The sequence below is a fragment of the Bombus terrestris genome, chromosome 15 (assembly GCF_910591885.1).
Source record: "Bombus terrestris chromosome 15, iyBomTerr1.2, whole genome shotgun sequence".
Classification (NCBI taxonomy): domain Eukaryota; kingdom Metazoa; phylum Arthropoda; class Insecta; order Hymenoptera; family Apidae; genus Bombus; species Bombus terrestris.
Genome location: NC_063283.1, coordinates 1,682,792 through 1,705,651, shown reverse-complemented (window position 1 = coordinate 1,705,651; position 22,860 = coordinate 1,682,792). Strand labels below are relative to the sequence as shown.

Here is a 22,860-nt window from a genome sequence, read left to right as displayed (position 1 = left end):
GATTGAAAACCAAACCGAGTTTCGCGAAAGTTTCATTTGTTGCTTATACTATTCAAAGGATAACGTAGCGTTCTATGCAGCATGCTCTAGTAACGTTTGACTATTTTATTTTACTGAGAGTTTTTAAATCCGAAGCACATATACCACAACTATAGATTGACAGATAATTTAATTTATTTGCAACTTCTTGCTTTGGAAAGTTTCTTTATGATACTTTGTAGTATATATACATAAATATATTTCACAGAATTGTTGCCCTATACCGTATCTAATTCTCTGACAATTAAGAAGAGATAAATGGTACAGCAACGCTCAACATTCATAACCCATTCACATAATCTAGTTTAATATATAAACTTAAGTATAACGTGAAAATCATGTGTGAAAAAGAATTATCGCGAATCTCTCTATTTGTAATTTTATAACTAATTTACATTCTGTCAAAAATAATCGACAGGAGAATAGCGTTGGCCATACTGGCCAAAGCATAACTTGTCTACGCGGCACCACGCATACCAGCATCATCACATATACTACATGAATTACTCCCTTTAGCACTTTAAATTACCACGTAGGCATGCAAATTTTATACTAATCATATCAGTAAGCTACTTTTATCAGGAAATCTGTTTGTGTTCATCTATTTTACAAATGAAAGAAAGTTTATTATCATTACAGTTTATTATAGGTAGTAATTCATGTGCAAAAGTATGAGTTACTTCCCACGAAGTACAATAATGAAAGCATAATTCAAGTTATTACCGTTCCCAGGAGGTCATTAGCTGGTTAATAACTACAATTTTCAAAGCATGCACATAGTGATTTCGGATATTCAAAATGTTTCGCTTTATCTCCAAGCGATCGTATATCAATATTTTTCATCTGTATTTTTAACTGAAATCTCTGTGCGTACTCTAATTTATGTGCTTCAGTGGATCCGATAAAATATCTATAATTTGAAAATTGTTAATTTATGGATTGTAATCTTTATCAATTTTCGAATAAAAACGAGTAATTTAGCAATCTTTCATTCCTCGTTCAGCAAAATTTGGTCTAAATATTTCTTGAAAATACACGAAACATTCCATTTATCAATCTAATTTTTAAAACGTTCAGATAACATCGTCCCTTTATTCTCAATTAATGTTTCTAACATCATTATAATAAATGCACTAGCGAATACCTATACATTTATGAGAAATTTCACGATCCATCAACCACACTCATTGTAAATTACAATGAATGAAACGAATCTCCTGGATTCCCATTTCTTTGCTCGCGTTTGTAAAAACACGAATTTGCATAAACACCCTCGGTCTAGTGATAAAAGTTCCAGCCTTTCCAATCGCAACATCTCAATGATCCCCCTGATAAATACTATAAAAATAGCTAGAGACATATTTCTCTCAGTCATCTGATTTGCAAAACCGTATAAACTATCCTGCATCAAACCAAAGTACATACATGCCACGCGTTCACCCGCGCCATTCTTCAAGCGATATCAGCACGAGTGATATCAGTAGTACAAGTGAACCTCTCAACGCCGACGGAAGTTGTATCACGAGACTAGCCAAAGCATGTAACATGCTTCCGATATGATAAAATAAGCGTCGCGATACGCGTACCGGCAGAGGGCGAGGGAGAGAGAGATAAACGAATTGAGCTCGTGTATCCTTGGGATTCGTGACTTCGAATAAAACCAGCGACCATCATCGTGCGGCGATTCTTAACGATCCCGGGTCGAGCAGTGTTTTTGTCCGGCATGTTGCCTAGATACGTTCAAACGCCTAACTTCCGGCTATACATTAACCCCTTAAGGGTGAGACACGAGCACAGCTAACTGTCCAAAATGCAAAAGCCCGTCTGAGACACGAACACTGCTGACTAACCACTTTTTCTATTAATAAATACAATCACGTTATTTATAAAAACACTCGCTTTCTTTTACCTTCTATCTTGCGATTTGCTTCTCATTCTATTAAAAACGTAAGATGTATTATTAGAGTCAGAAAAAGATATATTATTATACAGCCAAGAAGCAATCCCACTGAAGACGAAGCGTGCATTTTTAACCGGTTAGGTAAAAAAAAAAAAAAAAAATTGTACGCTAATGGGGTTGAAAGTATATACTTATTCATTTCTAGAGCATCACGCTCCTGGATGCAACCCGAGCGCTGCCTCGTCCGCTTGATCATTGTCCTATACTACTGTGCGCCACTGTGAAAGACAATATTTTCATTCCACCCATCACTGTATGCTATTAAATCGCAAATAGTTATACGGGCGTAAGAACCTCCTACTTCATGTTGCGCATCCTATTGCATTAAGAATGTATGGTATAGCATTGGAATTACGAAAGGAATATATTATAACGTTACATAACCAAGAGGAATTCCTTTAAAAACAATATTCTGTTTCTTTGACCGATTACGTCGGAAAATATTAATCCAGTTGCGTTCTTTAAGTCATTTTCCACTGAATCGTGCCTTTCTGTTAAAACATTTCTTGATTTTGAAGAAAATACGAAAGAATCGTTTTATCGATACGAATGAATTTTATTTGAACTTAAAATATTTTATGTCTCTGTGCTTGTCGGTAGTAAAAATATCGGATATAAATGTTCGAGGAATATAAAAATTGGAATATAACGATTAGAATATAAAAATTCGAGGGCTGCGGCGTGTTAAGAGATTCAGATGGATGCGCCGCGTGAACGCGACTGGCATTAGCGCGATAATCGGAAGCTGGACGACGATCGATTTTATCGGTTCCCGGAAAATAATACGTTAAATCGATCGTGTCTACGCTCCGTAAGACTTTATGGACGTTAATTTTTCTTCGGATATGTATTCCGACGAGTTTCGCATTCGGGGCGAGCACATTCCGTGAAACGCGGAAACATTTTGTCGTTTGTAACTTTAATGATTCGACGGCGGAGCCATTTCGGAAGTTGGATGGAAATTTACGACAGCGCGTCGGATGAAATTGTTAAGGGTTTTATTGGCGTGGGAAAAATGTTGGAATATAAAAGATCGTTTATACGCGAGGTAGCAGTTTTAGATTGGTGGCAAAGGTTGGTCTTTTTATATTTCATAACTGGTATATTTATTAATTAAAATTGTACGTGGGTCGATAAATTAGATACGAAATTGTGTAGAAAGTACAAAGCGTATAAGTTAAACAATTCAAGCATATTGCGAAACAAGTTTTTCATATATCCTCTTGGGAAATGAGATAAACGAATTTATTTTAAACGCTGGTTTTAACCGCTGCCTGTTTAATTCGTTGAAATCCTACGTATTTCTACGTATACTACGCCATGTGCAAAAATATCCACATGTGTGGCGCTTTGACTGTTCAGTTGAATTTTAATCTTCATTTCGAAAGAAAAAACGTATCAAGGTCTACTGGATGCAAATAAAATATTGTAAAATATCAAGCATTATAAAAAAAAAACACTATACTTTGCATATTATATATATATATATATATTCTTTCGTATTATCTGCACTTTTTTAGTTTCAAGTTTCCTAGAAAGGCGTAAAAACCTGCAGTCTAGTTGTCACCAACGATTCTCAATATCAAGCGGACCACGTCCAGTTGTTTAGGAAGCAATATCTCGTTTCAAAACGGCAGGAAATTGCGCGAACATCGCAGAGGAGGCAATAGAACGGTTTAAAAGTTAACGGGAGAACAGCTCTAATAAAAGCTAGCCAAAAGTATCTTTCTATTACCTGGATTTACGGCGTGGCAGTGGTTGAGGAGCGGCAGCCAACAGAGCAGTAGCACCGCTCTCTGCATCTGAAACAAAAACCGCAGATATTTTTCACAAGACGTTTAATTGCTATTCTGCAGCTCCCGACCATCTTCTAATATAATTATACGCTGATTAAAACGTACGATGAAAGCTGCTCGACGAGGCTTCCAGGCCCAACCACGAAATCCAATGGATTCGTGGCTGCACTAATTACAAGAAGGAGCCGTGGTTCAGCTCGAGGAACGCGTCACTAACATTTCGGAGAAATGAGCCATCATATACATGTACAATTATGTACACATATGACATCGATCCCATAGAGATACGAGTCTTACTTAATCTTGCTACAGTCCTCGAATATCTATATCCCGATCTCACTGTTTTAACAAGCAACTTATTCTAAACTTGTTTCGAGAAGTAAATATATTTTGGATATCTTAAGAAAAACTTTAGCACGCGGTTAAAACGGGAAACAATGCACATTAAGGAAATTTGTTCAACACTTTCCTCGAACTTCTAGAAGTGTATTCAAAATAAGGGAGATATGATTGGGTTTAAAGTAGACCAAAGACATGATTAAATAAACCATGAATAGAACATCAAATAAATATGACGAATTTCTTTCCTCGTTAAATAATTTAAGTATTAATAACCCACAAGTTTAAACAAATTTCCTATAAATAACGTATTAAAGAATAACGTGATACAGCACATTTTGAAAATTATTCGCTTAAAGTTTTATTGAATATTTAACTTCGTAATACCATTTTATCGTCAACATAATCCAGAAGCGCATAAATTACAGCTTTTCCTTATCAGGATGCATGGGAATTTAGGGCCGATAATCACCACGTCTTTTCGTATTGGTAGCCACGTGATGTACCATGGCACTTTGATCATCCAATTTAGAAACAGTCTGTACAATCGGGCACAGGTGCGTCGGTACACACAGGGAGGTCCAATCCTCCGGTGTCCGTTCTAGCGAAAGCAAATGAACTCTTGAACAGAGGCCTGTGCGCGTGCACGCACGACCGATCTGCGCATATACAGAAGCAGCCGTGCGAAAGACGGCGTATACTGAATTTCCAACAAGCAGACTTTTAACTGTAAAATATCGGAAACCGGCTGAAATTCTTCGTAGAACAGGAAACGAACGGCACGGCCGATTTGTCAAATTGATTCGACCGGTGAACGCGTGGAATTTTAAGTTTGCCTCTTAGCCAAACCATCGGAGATACACTCGGGATCCACCAAAACCAGTTTCAGTTTTGCAAAAAGAGAGAAACATGCACGATTCTAGCAATTACGGGAGGGGCGATACGAAGTTACTTCGAAACATATCGTTTCTTTTTAAGATATTATGTTAACTATTATTTAGAAGCTAGAACGACGAACCCGACGAATCGAAAAGTACGAGAAAACGACGATGTTGCAAACGCTGTCTTATAAATTTAGCTTTAGCACGTACAGTTATTCGTGACATCTTCTTACGATAGATTATGGAAATAAATCGTTCGTTCTTTTAGAACTGATTTAAATTTATGTTGTGAATTTATTTGACTGTATCCAAAAACTGGATTATTATTCATTACTCGACGGAACATATAATAGCATGATCGCCATTTAAAATATTACTTTAAACGCATCTGTTTTGTTCCTATTTCGCCGGAGTTTCTATAACATTGTTATCCGCTTCATTAACGACGTCGATATTTATTAAACTTTTCCCGCGAGACTTTAATCGCGGTGTTCCGCCGAACGACATTAAATCACGCATTATTCACGGTTCTGGGCTAATGAATGCAACATGACACGCGTATATCATAAAAAGATGTTTCAGACAAACGAAACAGGACTTTAATCCTGGCAAATAGCGCGTCCGTAAATATGAATTAAGCAAATGACGGGGCTTCATTAAAATTGCACCATCGATTGGTTCCGAATGTGGAGCGATCTCGCGCGGCTAAATCCACTTAAAGCCAGCGCCAGGGTAGAAAAGCTCGTATCCATCCGCGCGATATTTCGAAGGCGATCCCAGCAGAGGGGAAATGTACGTTCTCAGCCATTACAAGCGAATACTATAATCCAAAATTGCTGTACCGAATGCGATCGATTCTACGCGCTTCTTTATACGAATACCGTGTCATCTCGGAATTTCTTCTTCGATACGGTTCAAGTATTAAGGAATTGTATTATTACGAACAAACATAACGGACAGTAGGCAAAAAGCAAGAGAAGACGAAGATGGACTGACAGTAGAATTAACTAACGTTTAATATTTAGCCAAATATATTATTCGTCGTTGATTAGAATTAAAGCAATAGGAGAAAAATAAATAAGTACCTGTAATACACGTGCTCATGTTTCTGTCTCGATAAAAGTAAAAATTAATATTATGAAAAACTCTTTTTAATGGCTGCAAAGACAAAAAATATGATAGTAGTCGATTGGAATGGTTCCGTAGATTCGATGTTAAATTAAAAGTAGTATATACAAGGCTATTCAATGTCTGTTGAAACGTAGAAAACATCGAACCGTCATGAGTTTTGGTCGACAGACGTCGTTTCGCTTTGCGTAAAAAGAATTGTTGACATTGGCGAACAATGAAGACCTCTTTGTAAATGTTTCGCTTCCTTTGAAGTCAACCTTGGGTACACCTCTTGAGCAAACACTTAAAACAGTGATATTTTTAGTATCTTCTTTGAGGATTGAATCAAATAAAAGGGGAGGCAGCCGGAATATGCTAATATTTGCTCCGACACGAGCGCCATAATTTTTTTTTCCTGATAGACATTGATAAAAGTTGTTAAAATATTTAAGGAACAAAATTTATTATCTTTGAATAGCGGAGCGATAGTTTGATTTCTTCTGCAGTAAAAAGTTAGAAATAGATTGTCACATCTTTACGTAACTATTTCCTATTAATTCAAGATTGAGGCGAGGACTTGTATATTTTTGTCGCTAGTGTAACAGTTCAGATAACTGTTTAATCGCGCAACTTTTACTCTATACTTCACGTATGAATTTAACGTTTATTCTTTTATCGAATAATTTCCGAATACCGGAATGAAACGTTGACAAAATTTCTATCGTAATCCATTAAATGGTCATTTCAAGAAATAAACGAATACTCTCTGTAGAAGGAGGAGGGAGTGATAATGATGTTAATCGAAGATCAATGCATGAATTTTAGGAACACTGTTCTGAAATTTTCAAGTTTTATCAGCCTTATTAGCAGGATAAAAAAGATACATGAACAGAAACAAATCAGGGAAACTGAAGTTCGCGGAATCTTTTTCAAAGTTCTAATCAAACGTTCGTTTAACTTTGGATTTGTGCCAGACGATTGCTATCGGAAGTTGGAGAAAATCCTTAAAGCGTTTGCCTTTTAAAATTAACGTTTAAAGTAGTATACACTTCCTCGCGTTATGAACATATTATTTCAAAATTACAAGAAAGTTAATAACTTAAATAATAACACAAAAGATTACATTCAAACGCTAGAATTAATGGTATGACAAATAATTACGTTTATATTCTTTTTATAAGCATCTTAATATCGAAATTATAATCGCTGAAAGTATAATCTGGCCCACGTTTTAAAACTAGCTTGCAACCTTTTCATAAATCTTTCTCGACTTCATTTCCAATAAGCAGCCAGCGGTTGACAAAAGATTTCCACGGAGCAGCAATTTTATTGAAAATTCTTAAACTCGTTTCGCTGCAATTGTTCGGTGTATGAGGAAAATTTTACGCGCGTTTTCCGTATACAATAAGCACTTCTCGAACAATCGTTGAAGATATCTGAGAACTGTGCAAATGAATCGGTTACGCCATTACGCTATAATTCCAACATCTGGATAAAAGAAGGCTCGTTCGAGAAACGCAAACGCCGGATAAATGTTCGTTTAAGATGTTTGTGACCATATCGCTGTGCAACCTTTCGCGAGAATCGCTTACGATATTATCGAGTACAAAAAACTAAACTTGAAATGAAACTTCGAATATACCATGCTATAATATTCGCTGAAAAATGTTCAGTCCATCGTATTTTAACTATTGTAAAAAATTTAGTGAAATAGCTTGGGTCACCGCGGCAGTCAAAATGTTAATTTAGTTCATATTCCTAAAGCCACTAGGGCAGAAGGTTAATAAGAATCGTATTTTTCCCCCTCATCGCGGTAGACTGCGGTGGTAATATCCGTTGCGACAACCATTCGGAATAGGAATGTTGTCCTGTAAATAAATTTCTCGTGACAAAGGTCCAGCCTGACTACGCTAGGTATATAGTCGACTCGGTGGTCGAACGTTGTTAGTTTCGTTTTGCAAGCTACACGAAATAGGCAGGACAGCTGTTAGGTAAATGTATTTAGTGGTAATTGGCGCGGTTTGCATGTCAAAGTCAGGTAAAATGCGAATCACAAGGACGGTGTAGTATAAATTTCGCAATTAAGCTTTACAAGTGTATACAGCGATATACCGAAAATTAGGAAGTTCTGCGACGATGAAATACTTTCGTCGATCAGTTCTATGGGGAGCCGATATGTATAACAGAATATAGAATCAAAGAACTTAACTTTAAATGCTAACTTTCTGAGTAACTATATAGATGGCATTCATCGCACGTTAAGTGGCGAATTTAATAGCAGTGTCATTTGCAAGATGACTTGACAACATACAGTACCTAGTAGCTGTGTCTCAAAAAATAAAAAAATAGAATGAAGATCGATTTAGGGCATCGATTCAGGGCGTGAAATGTTTTGTAAATTACTTGCGAACTTTTTCAAAGTATAATAATTCAACGTATAATTGCATCCAAACAAAAGACTAAAGTGTCATAAAAATATCGCTATTTACGACAATAAAAATATAATCGTTGTTTTTATATAATATCAAGCGGGTCGAAATGAATTCATATTTGCGAAACTAATAGCATAGAGCGTACTATTTTCACCGGGCTGACTTCCTACTGTCCACTGGATGATTAACGCGGATGCTGTGGAATGACTCGAAGCACGTTTCGAAGCTACACGTGGGTGGAATCCGGCCTAGATTTTTCATGAAGCCCTTTTCCTCGACGAAATGGAATAAATTAACATCCCAAATCTGGCTCTTTGAGCGGTTACCCCTGAGAACTCCAATAAAACCGGCGTAGAACGATAAATAGAATAGTGGAAGGAGTAGCCACGGCCTCTCCTCGTGCTTTAATAAGCATGTGTCCGATAGAAAGTTCCAATCGGCGAGAAATATTGATGGTCTGAAAAACTACTCGCGAACGGTCAAATGTTTTATTTTCACCGTGGGATTCGACGAATAGACAAACTGAGTTTTAAAGAAGATTCTGGCAAACCATGGAGTTCGATATAGCTCGACGTTTATGATATTCATAAATAAATTTACTCGAATAGGATCGAGAGAACAAGTATATGATACATTAAAAATTCTGCCACGCTATATACCTGAACGAAAGACTGAATCAGCAATGTATTACTGAGTAAATATTAATTGACAAAAATATTATTTGGTATATGTACGTCCATACTTAATAGATTCTAAAATAAACCACTTCTTGGTCAGACAAGTTTTATACATCAAGGTAATTAAATATTCCGTCTTGCAACAATCGCAAATATCGTTCAAGGTTATCTTTAATGAGCAAAATCAGTTTGACACCCTCTGTGAAATCGTTAATAAACGTTATCTAGAATGTATCTGCCGAGACATCTGTGTATCTCGACACAGGACTGTGTATATGTATGTACGTATATATGTATAGGTATTAAAGTATATTCTCAGTCGTACACAAGCTGCATCGTGCTGATACTTGCCCTCGACGCCGTCTCGAAATTGTATTAGCGTCGTCTCGAGTCCATGCAAGAAGTAGGCCGTTCCAGTTGCACTCTCTCGCGGAGAGAGAACGCGGCAAAGGTCAAAAGTGCATGAATTGTTGCGAAGTGCCTCGGTCCTCCACTCGCTAAAGCAGTACAATGCGATCGGTGACCCCGTTTCGTGTTGTCGGCCTGAAAACCACCGGCGACTGCTGACATTAGTGAAAAGCACCGCGATCAACTATATCTCTACTTCTATTTCTCTTCGTTTTGTTTACTTTGTTTTTCTTATGCTTCCCCTTCTCCTTAACGGGCTAATAGATGAAGAGTCGAAAGAATACGGATAAGTCTCTCCCGATCTTTCCAACTTATTCTCAGTATACGCTTCTATTACGTTCGATAATAAAATCGACGAATGTTGTGGCTAGACGTACAGTCAGTCACGAAAGTCTATACACGTTCGTCGAATTTTACGTGCATGACTTACCAAAGAAACTGACACAATTGTCGTTGACGTATTTTTATTAACGTATTAAGAAATCTTGGCAGAGTGTTACATTACAAAACCTATGATCTCTTCAACGCTGGGAAAATAGAAGGACATTGAATCTTACGTAAAGAAGAAGACCTGCGAGGTATTAATATCATGTTAAGCTTGTCATTTTTATGATTTCATGTGCATTTAACAAGTGTATGTAATTATCGTGGCATTACATTTTATATTCTTTTTTTACTTCAATTTTCCTCGTAAGAAAGAATGCAAATAAGCCGTATCACATTTCAGCGTTACGTGTCTGAGTGTGTGAAAAAAATTCGTAGAATTAATTTAACTTTGTACCATGATATTTTATATTTAAGGAGAGGAAATGTGCAGAGTTTTGTGGCCGATTGTACCTTGTACTCTACTTCGTTAAGACCAGTATAATATAAGCTGGTGAAGTTCTTTGTTGCAATGAACGCGTTTGATCAGAAATATTAATATCGGGAAAAATAACGATATAAATTTGTGAAAATAATCGATATACGTACGATATGACTAATATATCGAAAACACTGCGCTTATACTTTGTATATACAACTTCTAACGCGTGAACAGCTTTGAAGATCTCTCGATGAAACGAAAAGCGTTAAAAGCAGTCACTAGGACAAAATTTATACGAGAATGAATCCTTGTTGAATATTTTGCTTTATGCATTAGCGATGAGCGCAAACATGGTTCCGTCGAGCGTTATTTACGAGCTCCCCTTGTCAGCTCGAGTGAGATAGATTTGTATGAATATTTGCTCGTTTTTTCTTGAAATTTTACATTACACTGCTAGTGTCACGTATTCTATTACGAATAAAGACTAGTCGACGCTGAGAACAAAAGAGTGCCTCTTTCCTAAACGATGATCAACAATGGCGTGCCGTTTTGAAAAGAAATCACCAAAGTGTTACAAGAGTACGTGTACACATTTCGTGTCACATAAATTCTCTGTTACACTTGTGTATCTACAGGCGTCGAGCACATACGCTGAATCTAGATGAAGATTTCCTGAAGGCATCACCCTTTGGAATACTTATTTCTCCTGCTCTAAGTATTCGTCGTAAGTTAGGACTTTCGATGAATCATTTTAAGCTGCTGGGGGGGGGGCCTGTATGTAGCTCATTCAAATGAAATTTTTGCCAAAGAAACATAAATACTTTGAAAATTTATTTGAAGATTTCGTGCTTATTTATGGCATTCAAGGGAAAGTTGAAACTTCAAAAGTGAATAGAATGCACATAATATGCAAAAATGTATACACTACTCGAACTATAATATCTATCACAATGTTTAATAGGCGAACCAATTCTCTGCTTAGATTCCATTTTTGCAATTATACTCGTAAAAATATGATTTTGCCAAAGTACACGTAGTACCGCTATAAAAATTTATTACCATAAAACGGTCTATATCGTGATTGAAACGGGTAACCATCATTTTCTCTAAATTTAATCGACACTGTAATTTTTCATTTTGGTCGGAAAGGATGGTGCAATACTTAACAGAAATATCATACATGCACCGTGCAAAACTGGCCAAAGTATCGCCGTATGTATCTCGTCTGAGTTATCGCGAACGATGAAAATTCTCGTTCGATTGGCTCGCGAAACCCGTCGCGAGCAGCAACCAAGAGGGAGCGATGCAGTTCGATACTCTCGTAATCGATTCCGCCGTTTATTTATTCTCCTATTTCTTCGAGTTTCGGAACGGTCGACCGCTCAGAGAGTACGATCGATCCGCGTAATGAGAGATTCGTATGCCAATTCGATACGACACTTAAAGTCGATTCCTCGCCGCCGATGGAAAAATCGTTCATTGCCGTGCAATACCGCTGCGAACTTGCGCGACAGATTTCGCACGGAAAGAAACGGAGGAAAAAGGGGAAAGCGTGTCTTCGAAAATTGCACGCTTCTCCGCGAGTTTCCTACGACTCGGAACGGAAGATTAGGGAAGTAGAACAGGAAGAAACTTATATTTTTAGCGCGAGGCTCGCACGCCCGGAAGGAGAATGGAGATATAAAGTTGCCATTTTCCCTCGGTAGAAAACTAAAACAGTTCGCACTCCCTCGAGCCAACTCGGAAACCATTTTACCCAACTGATACCGATGCGCAATAAATAACTTCTGATTAGAAAATCGATGTTCGATCGTGGTCGATAAAAGAGAGCGAACGGTCGAAATATTGTTTTAAAGGTCTTTTAAGCGATGCTATTGAGTAAGAATAGATGCCATTAAGAAAAATGAATTGTATTTAATGCCTGTAAAAGTTCTACATGACATATTAAAAATGTTAAATAATTAACGAAGATATATACGTCAACAGCTTTCATGATAAATAATTTATACGTGATAAAATTAAATCATGTAAAATTTACATCATATGTTGCTCGGCGAAAGCTAATGTACTTTTGAAAATTCCCATTTCAATTATTCCGCGTATCAATCTACAATATCCAACGTAACTCAATAATGATCTCTTTATTTCATTGTACCAACAGTTTTTCATTATTTCTCGTTTCAATTAGTAATGCTCTATGGTATTGACATCTTGTATCTTGTAATGCCTTTTCCAATAGATTTGATATACGAGATTAGCGCAAATTGCATGCCAGATCGACGAATAACATATTTTTCAATCCAAGATAAACGATATTATTTCGAACCAAATTACATCGAATCGGATCTGTAGGAGAGTAAAAGCTAATATTAATTTATTACGATTATTTGTGAGTAATTTCTGGCCACTTGCGCTTATTAAATGTGTGACAGATTGAGGCAAGACTAAAAGCGATGTTCCCTGCAAGGTTTCTGAAATTTGGTTTTATACGCGACATTCACGGATTCTTATGAAATTTCATATTTTTACGAATATAACAGAAACCTGTCTCGCTCAATTTAACATTATAATGATCACTGTATTTTGTATATTTTATACGTTTTTGAATATTAACGCATTCTGTGCATTTTGCAGATTCAAATTTTCCATAAATCCACACAAGTCCGCGGTCTACTTATCATAATCGCTTTTCATAATAACTCCTCCGATATCGCACGTGCTCCGCTTGCTCGTACAACTATTTAGAATCGAAAACGCCAAGCTCACGATGATTCCGCGTTCTTCGTAGCAGAAACTCGTTGACAAGCGAGGCACAGACAAGCCCTGGAGCGGCGAATTTCGGAAAGGGGGCATTTTGCGACGCGAAAACAATACTTTCTCCAAGCAAAGAGCGTCGCCGGAAACTTTCAGCTCGAGTTTCAAGCGCGTGTATAACTGGTAAGCGGTTCGCTACTGCGCCATAGTCAGAAAGCAGGAAGAAATATTTTTCGGTGGTACATTGTTTGCGCGTCAGGTCACGAACGCCGCTTTCTCACGAGTGACATCCTGGTGTGTGCACAGACGTCGGATAGGCTCGGCCAGCCTTTTTACTCGTCTCCACGCGCTTTGTAGCAAACTAGAGTGGAAAATGACGGCGTGTGTCAGCCGTTTTACGAAATATTATATCGCGTTCTCGTTCGCAGGCCAAAGTGGCCGCGAGCAGGTAACCAGATCGCTTTAGACCGCCTTTTGGACGAGAGAAGCAATTCGATATTTAATTCTTAGGCGATACGAACATTCAACTACGCAGGTGGCAAAGCCGAGTTCGCATCAGCGGACAAAGTTTTATTCGTACGTATATTTCGAGAGAACTTTCCTCAATTGCGTTTTTAATTTTCATCGTGAGCTTCAGGATGGGCGAACAATTGTAGCGTTACGTTGTGAAAGTAGTACGAATAAATGGTAGTATCAAGCAAAGAGAGTCATTTTATAAGAAAAGCTTTTACTATGTTATAAAAGAAATTAAATTAACGATATACCAAATATTATCATGAAATACAATGTTTCAAAAATGATGGAAGCAAAATTAAAAAGCGTTACAGTTAACAAACATTCGCATGAATTTGCCACGTGTTTGACTTAAGACTTTACCAGAATATGTAGAAGCAGGTAATTAAAATGCCCGTTAATTACAAATTCCATCCTGCTTATTTAAAAATATTCTATCAGAGTTGAGCACAAACGCAGTTGCACATAAAATAATCGAGAACAAACTTAACTTTAAAAAGGGTTACGTCAGGGATTAAAAGTTGGCTTGACGTAACAGGCAAGTATGAAACAATTGTCCCCGAAGTCCAGGACGGATGCGTTTTGTCAACTGACCCACTACATTCCACTCGCTATAATAACCAGCGTAATTCTGTGAATTTGGTCGACCGCCTCCAACAACAAGATTATGACCTTCGTGATGAATAGCCGTGGAAAATGTAATGCAAGTCTCGACTGACTGGCGTTTTTAATTAATAAAGCGTGCCAGGAATACCCGAGCTATTTTTTCCACTTTTATGTCGAGACTCGCGCCGCTGCACAAAATAGCCTTCTACGCAATTATTATCGTTCTTGGATCGACTACCTTACTAATTGCTACTCACGCGTGAAGCCGTTACGTTGTTATTTTCTTTCTATAAACAAATACAGTGGCTGCAAAAAGTATAGTCACACCATTCTTTTATAGCATTTACATACTGAATAATTATTTGCAAGAATATTAGATTTCGTGTTATTCGTTAGTATCTTCGTATGATAAAAAACAATTTGATACCACGAAAGTGAAAAGTATAATCCGATAAAAAAGGAAATGCTTCATTGAAGAATAAGGACGTGTGCAAGTATTTTTTGTAGCCACTGTATATGAAAGAAAATATCGATCATTTTAACGCAAAAATATGTAAAAGAACTAGAATATATCGTTCGAGGTCAAAGGTTTTTTGAAATTAAACTTTGAAATATTGAAGTATAAATTGACAGGGAAATTGACTTTTATGAGATTTAGTTTGCATTTTATATTATATATTTTATTCGTTACAATTAAAGCGATATAACAAAAATAAGTGGATATGTATATATTATAATTATGTTTCTATCTCAGTAAGTAGAATATATTCATTGTTTAATATCATCAGTATGGTAATTTTAGTAATTATAAAAATAGATCTGTGTCTGACATTTTGATGGATTTGATAATTTCAATCTCAATCAAAGGAAACGCGATTAAAACAATGAATATAATGTTATATAATGCATACGTCCGACCATATTTATATAACATTTCGAACACGCGATGTTAAAGTCAAATGCAGCAGAAACCACGGAAATTTTCAGGATGTATTATCAGGATGATTTTCAATACGAATATAGCACAAGTAAAACGTTTCGTTGTAAACTTTACGCATTAATAATTTATTTCCAAATTACTGAAACTTCAATTGATTGTTATAAATGTACGGTATAAGCAGGTAAGCAAACAGTACGAGAAGTTAATAATGAAGCAAATGAATCGAGTAGAAAATAAATTTTCCTTCATCGTAAAGTTCGAACAAAAAACTGAGGAAATTGAACTAAGAAATTCTGCCTCTTGCACTTCATTTTCCTGATATAACTTGAAAAATTTGATACCTCTTTCGAATAAAAAAAAAAAAAAAAGGATGTTGCGAAAGCAACTGTGTAAACATTAATTTACAGAATAACAACAAATGCGTCGGTATGTCTTTGTTTGTCAAATATACATTAATGAATATTTCCCTCGACTCTATAACTCTCATTCGATTTTTTCAGAAATTCAGAAAAAAATGTACGTACGATCGACCTTTAAATAATTGTAAGTTATACAACGTAGAAGTAGGGAGTGAACACGACGTTCGCGCTTAGATTCGCATTTTTCTTGAAAAAAAAAAAAAAAGAAAAAAAACAGCATCAGCGATATTGTTGCAACAACACGAAATGTCGAGTGCATCCTGTATATCGTGTGTGCATCGATCGCAAAAAGGCTTTCAACGAAGCTTTCAACGAAACTCCTCTTCCAATGTGCAACACACGTACTACGCGTGTATAATTCATCAATCCCATAAATTATGTTAGCAATTATGAAAATGACTGCTGTCATAAATCTGGAAAATTTGGATTCGTTAGATACTGTGTATTATATCGATTTACACTGCGCTGTATCATCCTGAAAATTTCCATTGCATTGAGTCGTTTATTTGGAAATAAACTCCCCCTGAAGACTATCCACTCTGTTGGGATTCAATATTTGTATTACGAAATTTAAGCAGACAGTATTGTTAGTATATCTCTGTCGATATGATACAAAACCGTTCGTTCGAACGCGTAACAATTTGAACATTTCGGATTATACGCTGCTTGGATATGTTTTCGTTTCTATTTTATAAAATTAAAATTAGAGTTAAGATGAAAATTATAATTGCAGAGACTATCGCAAAGAGAACTTCGAAAACACTTGTCCGTATGGTTAAACGCAAACGAAGGTTCAAAAGGACAACACACGTTGATGGAACATGCGGTCGTCACACGCGTACCGATGCGTGAGAGGTGCTGTTTGCTTTGGATCTCGTTCAATTTGAATTTTCAATAGATTTCGCGGCGAACAGAGGTCTGAGCTGACCTGAGAGAACAAGCAGAGGTATGCTGTGGAGGTTGAACCAATAGAAAAGAGTGGTCGAGATACGCTTTTGTCGAAATTGAAAATTTATTTGTTAAATGCTGATTCGAAAGGTGATGGAAGTTGAAGAAACTCCGATTCTTTTTTTTTCTAGTAAGTAAAAGAGATAGATGCTTAAAAAGAGGAAACTAGATTTGCTAAACTATTAAATAACACAGTTCTAATGACATGAAAAAGAATTTCAAAATCAACGATTTATTTTGTTACAAAACAAAGTGTACACACCATAAAGCAAATCTCAGAAGAAGAACGAACGTTGTGTCTACAAATGTTTCGATTCCAGGCAACAATATGCAGAGTTATTTATTTACAAAAACCTTTGAATTATTTTGACATATTTTTCAAAAATATGCCGCGGCTACAAAAATATTTTCACATACTCTCATTTTTTAGTAAAACGTTCCAAACGTGACTGTTAAAATATCTCCGCATATTCTCGTTTTTTCACGAACTGTTTCACACGTAGTAACGATAATGATTTGTCTCCAACGATTTGCGAACTTCAGTTTGCCACCAATATTCTGATACTTCTAATCAGCAGTGCATGTTGTCGCGTGTCTAGAATAATTTATCCCGCTAAAGGAAACGATAATCACAAGCAACTGCGAATAAACAGAATCGTGCGAATAAATTACAGTTTCTAGAGAAATAATCGACGCGCGCGTAATCGACGCGACCGATAGAACGCACCGCTGCTGAGATATGATCGATATTCTTGAAAAGGCCGAAGGTATCGAGGGAAGCCGCTTCCGCGCGTAATTTACCTCCGCACGAATATCGTGATTTTGGACTGAAGTAAATCACCGAGGAAATAATTCACGCGCGCCCACGGAAACACACGCCTCACGGAAAGCGCTAAACTTTGTCCTTTCCGCGCGAACAGCCCGCAGCCATCGCATCGGCGGGGTAAGGCTCGCAGCTCTCGCGAAACGAGCACGTTCAAACGGCGAACAGAAATTCCAGAGCGGCAGTATTCGAACAAGAAATTCAGGAGGTGAAGCGTTACGGAACAGCACCCACCAAGCTTCGAAAGCGACGCACAAACGTGGGAGATAGTAGACAGGCAGAAGAACGGAACTAACGAGTACTCTTATTTACTTCGCACCACGGGATTTTCTGTGCCACAGGGTACGATCGTTGGTATATCACTGTTTGATTATAAACACTCGTTCTCGCGAGGAAAATACGCTGAGAAAACTCATGCCCTCGTCTCTTCCTTTTTTCTTCTTTTCACTTCCTTTCACCTGCTTCAAAAATCCCAATCTCTTACAGATTAAAAATAAAGGTACTATTTATATATTTAGAATATTACAAAATGAAACGTAATAATAAAGGAACGTGATTGATGTAAGAAAGATACGCGGCATAAAATTTAAAAAATACAAAATTTTCATTCTTCATTTTTATGCATTCTTTTAGTTGTACAAGCTGAAAAAAGAAATGGAATTTTTCTCGCGTTTAAAAACCAAACGACTAGAATTTTAAGTACTTACGAAATTTACTTGTCGTAGGAAAGAAAGTTCGAGCAACCCTAACTTTGCTATTCTGTATATCATTTAATATTTATACATTCCTCATAGCATCCCCTTTTTTCCTAAAACTCATCTGGCAGCACGTGCTGTCTACGTCACTGTGTCTACGACTCGAGATACAGGAAGATAATGGTATATTTAAATAAAAAATCAGATGCGATGGTAAAAAGTCAACAATCAAATTCCACCTTATTGCTGGATATTACGTTGCTACAGAGTATCTTTTATGTGTCATTCGTCAGATTTGAAGAACTTTAATCGTATTCCTGAGAATCTAACGAGATCACGCACAATGTTAACCTTCTGGTCTGCAGTGTAATTGAGATTATTAAAGAAAGCGCAAATACCGGAATCGTAAAAAATCATCGAAAAACCGACAAACAGAATATTTTGAGGTAAAAACTGTATGGAAAAAAGTCGAACATCGAACAAACCACAACAAATGCGAACAGCTACAGTGCATCAGTTAGCGTCTGCCGGCGTAACAGGCCAAGACACGCGCAAAAAGGTTGATAGATTACAGGATTTACGAAGCACGGCGATACCTTAGCAAGACAAAAACAGAAAATTATGCCTGCAGAAAGCGCGTTCCGTTTTTGGTGTTCCAAGCCAGCGAAGCAATCGTAAACTTCGGCACGGCACTAAATTATACGGCGAAGTAAGAAACGATAAACTTTCGTCGTAGCTATAACGATCGAAGATGCATATGCGTGAAGGGATTGGAAGTTTCGATGTGCAACAAATCTACGTGATAGACGATCCGGTGAAATTACTTTCACGAAACACCCGTAAAATAAATGTTTATACATCTAGTAACGCACGCGACGTCCAGCGGTGCGCGCCATCGAACAGTCGAAACATCGACCATATCGAAAGCAAACAGCGAAACAAACTTCTTTTTGATGCATCGTGAAGAGAAAAAAGGCACCAACTATGACCAAATTGCATTTCGTTTCCGTGATTAAAGAAATGATTGAATCCTTTCACGAGAATATTTGTTATATTGACCGAGTTTATAGAGTTTTGAAATGTTTGAAACAGTTTGCTATTTCTGTGGTTAATTACTTTTTATTTTATTTTCTAGCAGTTTTCATTTAAAGTTTCTCGAATATTTCTTTCAAATATTCAACTTTTTCAAAACGTTTATCGATAAAGAATCTTATCTATATGTTAATTGAACGTATTTTGAATTAGGCATAGTTCGAATCCATTTAATTTTCCTAACACACTCGTTCGCTGATTTATTTACGCAATTTCAACGAATCCTCAATCGGACACAACAGAACGCAAATATTTAACGATTTCCATCGACATACATTGCTCGACATTTTATTTGCGATCGATTTGCACTTCATGGAATCAGTCGATATCAACGATAATGCCAATCGTGTATGCAGCAATGTATATATAATGCCACAACTAACTTCATACAGACACGCAACGTTGTTCCGAACTAGAAAACTAGAGATCTGGGTTGCTACCGTTTCGACAAATACTTATTTTTCCACCGAATCAAATGCAGATATTTACTATTCTATTAAAAATATTTTAAAATTCATCGAATCTCAATTGACATATTTCTGAATTTCCTACGGCATAACGCGCCGGTATATCGCAATATTCTGAAAATTATTCGTATCGATGTTCGAATATGTTTTTTAATTCTGACACATTTTTATTGCAGCTTTTAATAATTTTAATTCGTTCTTAATTGAACATTCTACAATCCCTTGCGCGCGCTTTCAGCGTTCTATTAATCTTTTGAAGCACAAATTACGCAAATAATACTTTCCTGCAACGAAAACATCCCCTCGCTCTATCATACTAACTTCGTTTAACTAATTTGTTTACCGCAACATAAACTACAACTCCAGCCACGCCGTCTCGTAGCTTTCCTCTGGTAGCTTCCTGTTTAAACTGAATTCGGTCCCGCAACTTCGCGTTAGGAACGAATGATAAAGTATTACGAAGTAATCAGTATTAGGGGCTAAACAGAGTTTATCTCACTTCCCTTTACCCTTAGCAGAGCAGAGGATATTTAGACGATTTCAACAACCTGTGGCACTGAGTCGTTCGATGTTCAGCGAAGGACGCAATACTGTAATTCTTGGATTGCCGAAGTCTTTTTCTCATTCTTTGATCGATTGTAGTACACGCAATAATCCTTTATGTCACTTTTCTGACATATCGGTATGTCATTTCTGCCATAACTTTAGCGTCCATAAAGGAAGTTAAGTGGCATCGAAGTGACCATAAAATTAATTCAGCATGTCGATTCGAGAAAATCCTATCGAGTACACCTTTTTCTATACATACATAATGCACGATACATCGATCATGTTGATACCATACGCCGAATAATACAAGGACAACACCAGAGGATGCGAAACAAAGAATTACCGCAGCATTTTTTGGATGGCATTCTCTGACATTATTTAAATTACATAAAAATTCGTACTCTCACATTCACAAAAGAATAGTTAAATGTTTAACAATCAAAGGAAACAACAATTCGAATGACCGATTGTTGTCAGTACGATACCAAAGTTGTGTTCGGACTTGATATTAGATAAAAAGCAAACGTATGAATTATTTATCGAAACAGCCTTGAAAAATGCACCGACGTTCCAGAGAGAGAAAGGGGAAAAGAAAACGTTGATAAAGGTGTATTTGCATTGGGATACCAGCGTTGGAAAACGAGCTGACCAACAGAGTCTGAAAGGAACTGGAAATCGGGGGGAAAGAATTCCTGTAGACATTTCATCGCACAGTTGGGTTGATCAAAGAAGAATACGTCAATACGAAGATCAGTGCGAGACTCAGCCACGGAAGTAATATTATACATCTCTCGGCGAAAGTTCGAAAAGTATCAGGCTGAAAGGAAACTGAAGAAAGACACGGAAAACGGTTGGATGCAGCGCGTTCGTCGAATCGTACACAGTGAAACGGATTGATCCCGAAAACGTTCGAGTTTCCTTGCTTTTGCAGTCACCGCGCGGAGTATACTGGGTCAGACGTCGTGTTTCCGCAACGATTTTCCTTCGAGAAACAGTTGCGGTCGCGCGAAAAATTCACCGACAAGATGGATCGCCAGACCAAGGAAATGAAAGAAACACTTGGAAAAAAAAGAGAAATAGAGCGGATCAACTGATTTAAAACGTAAGATTGTTGTTAAGATGAATCGTGAAAAGATAATTCCACGTTTCAGTATTGCACAGGTGAATGCATAAGAAGTATAATGATTTGAATGATGATCTATTAGCGACATTCAATGACATATTAATGACAAAATGAAATAAGATCTAGGCATAGGTCTATAAAAACTAGCTCTTTAGATCTATATCTATAATCAAATTAAAATGTATTTCTAGCGAATAGATACCGAATATTTTTAACGCGTTAAAATTTTTTTGCGCTGTGACTACAATGCCTTCTTCCGTGAAAGCTAGCTATAATCATTTTATTACGCTTCACATAAACAGTAGTTTTATCGTCGATCGTAATAAAACAGTCAATATTTCAACGATTTAAGCATAAACTTTTCCACAGAAGCGTCTTGCAATGCCTAAGAAGCTTTGCACATCCTTAACGCAAGTAGGATTTCTGAATTCTTCAATAGCTTTAACTTCGTCGAATAAAGTAGAAATTTTAAATATTCGGCAATATCTTGTAAGAATGTGCATCTTCTCCGTGTAATAATTTATCCGTACTCATCTGCATATACGAGATACTTTTAATCTCATCGATAATATCGATAATACCAATATTAAAATTTTATGGTACCAACGTCTCTTCGTATTTATAGAAACATGCAATAGAGTATAATAAATTAGGTTTGCGGAAATCTAGGTGGCGATCGATAAATATAGAATGATGTTTTTTTGCCTCACTGGTACGATATGCCGATTGGAAAGGATATAAGCTTCAAAATATGAATAGCAAGCACAGCGGGAAACGTTACGTTGCATAATTTACTGGAATAGTTTATTCATTACAATGAACCTTTCACCTTTTCTTCGTAAATGTTGCTTCACTGCGCCACATTATTCCTACGCTACGTCGATATCGCTTCGTGCAATATGACTCGATAAAATTCTCTTAGCTTCCTCTTCCAAAAATGAAAATTAACATTTCCTTAAAACATTAACAATTCTTTCTGTTTGCTAGAATGAGAACAAGAGCGAGATATAAAAGTCCAAAGATCACAGCATAAGTTAAAACAATAGAAATCAATTACCCTCTACATTCGATCACCCAAAATGCAAAATTCTGCCAAGATTGTTTGTTGATCTGTGCAGCCGTCATTTTCTCAGGAGTAAATTGAAAAATCGAAATTAGACATACGCGTGTAAATTCCGAATGTATCAGGCTGTCCGCGGTTTATCGACAGTTCCGGGACTTTTGTAGTTTCCGAATGATGAATAGTCGCGTCGGTAATTATTCGAAATGGCTGCTCTTTCTTTCCAGTCACGATTGGTAGCTTCGTCGTCGAGAACGTTTCGAAACCTCTGATTCGTCGTCAAGTTGAATGAGAGGGTAAAAATCCGAGCCACCCGTTCGTGCAATCGTCTCTTCTCGTTGCAGCGGATTGCAACGCTATTGTGGTCTAAACGATGTGCGTGCAAGCATGTACATGAAACTCGCCTAAGCGAAAACCATGGCGG

At 37.0% G+C, this 22,860-nt stretch overlaps 1 protein-coding gene across 2 annotated transcripts in view; it reads right to left on the bottom strand.

The window, feature by feature from the left end:
- The window catches only part of LOC100651020 (suppressor of lurcher protein 1), a 514,096-nt gene that overhangs the window by 442,689 nt on the left and 48,547 nt on the right, over window positions 1-22,860 (bottom strand). Inside the window, exons 1-2 of one of the 2 annotated variants that reach the window (XM_012316673.3) lie at window positions 14,206-14,298; window positions 3,735-3,801 (exon numbers count right to left, since the gene is read on the bottom strand). In XM_012316673.3, the coding sequence (XP_012172063.1) occupies window positions 3,735-3,801 (67 nt within the window). In that variant the 5' untranslated portion in view covers window positions 14,206-14,298. Of the gene's footprint in view, window positions 1-3,734; window positions 3,802-14,205; window positions 14,299-22,860 lie in introns of those variants that run through there. The other variant, XM_012316672.3, reaches the window with a different exon arrangement.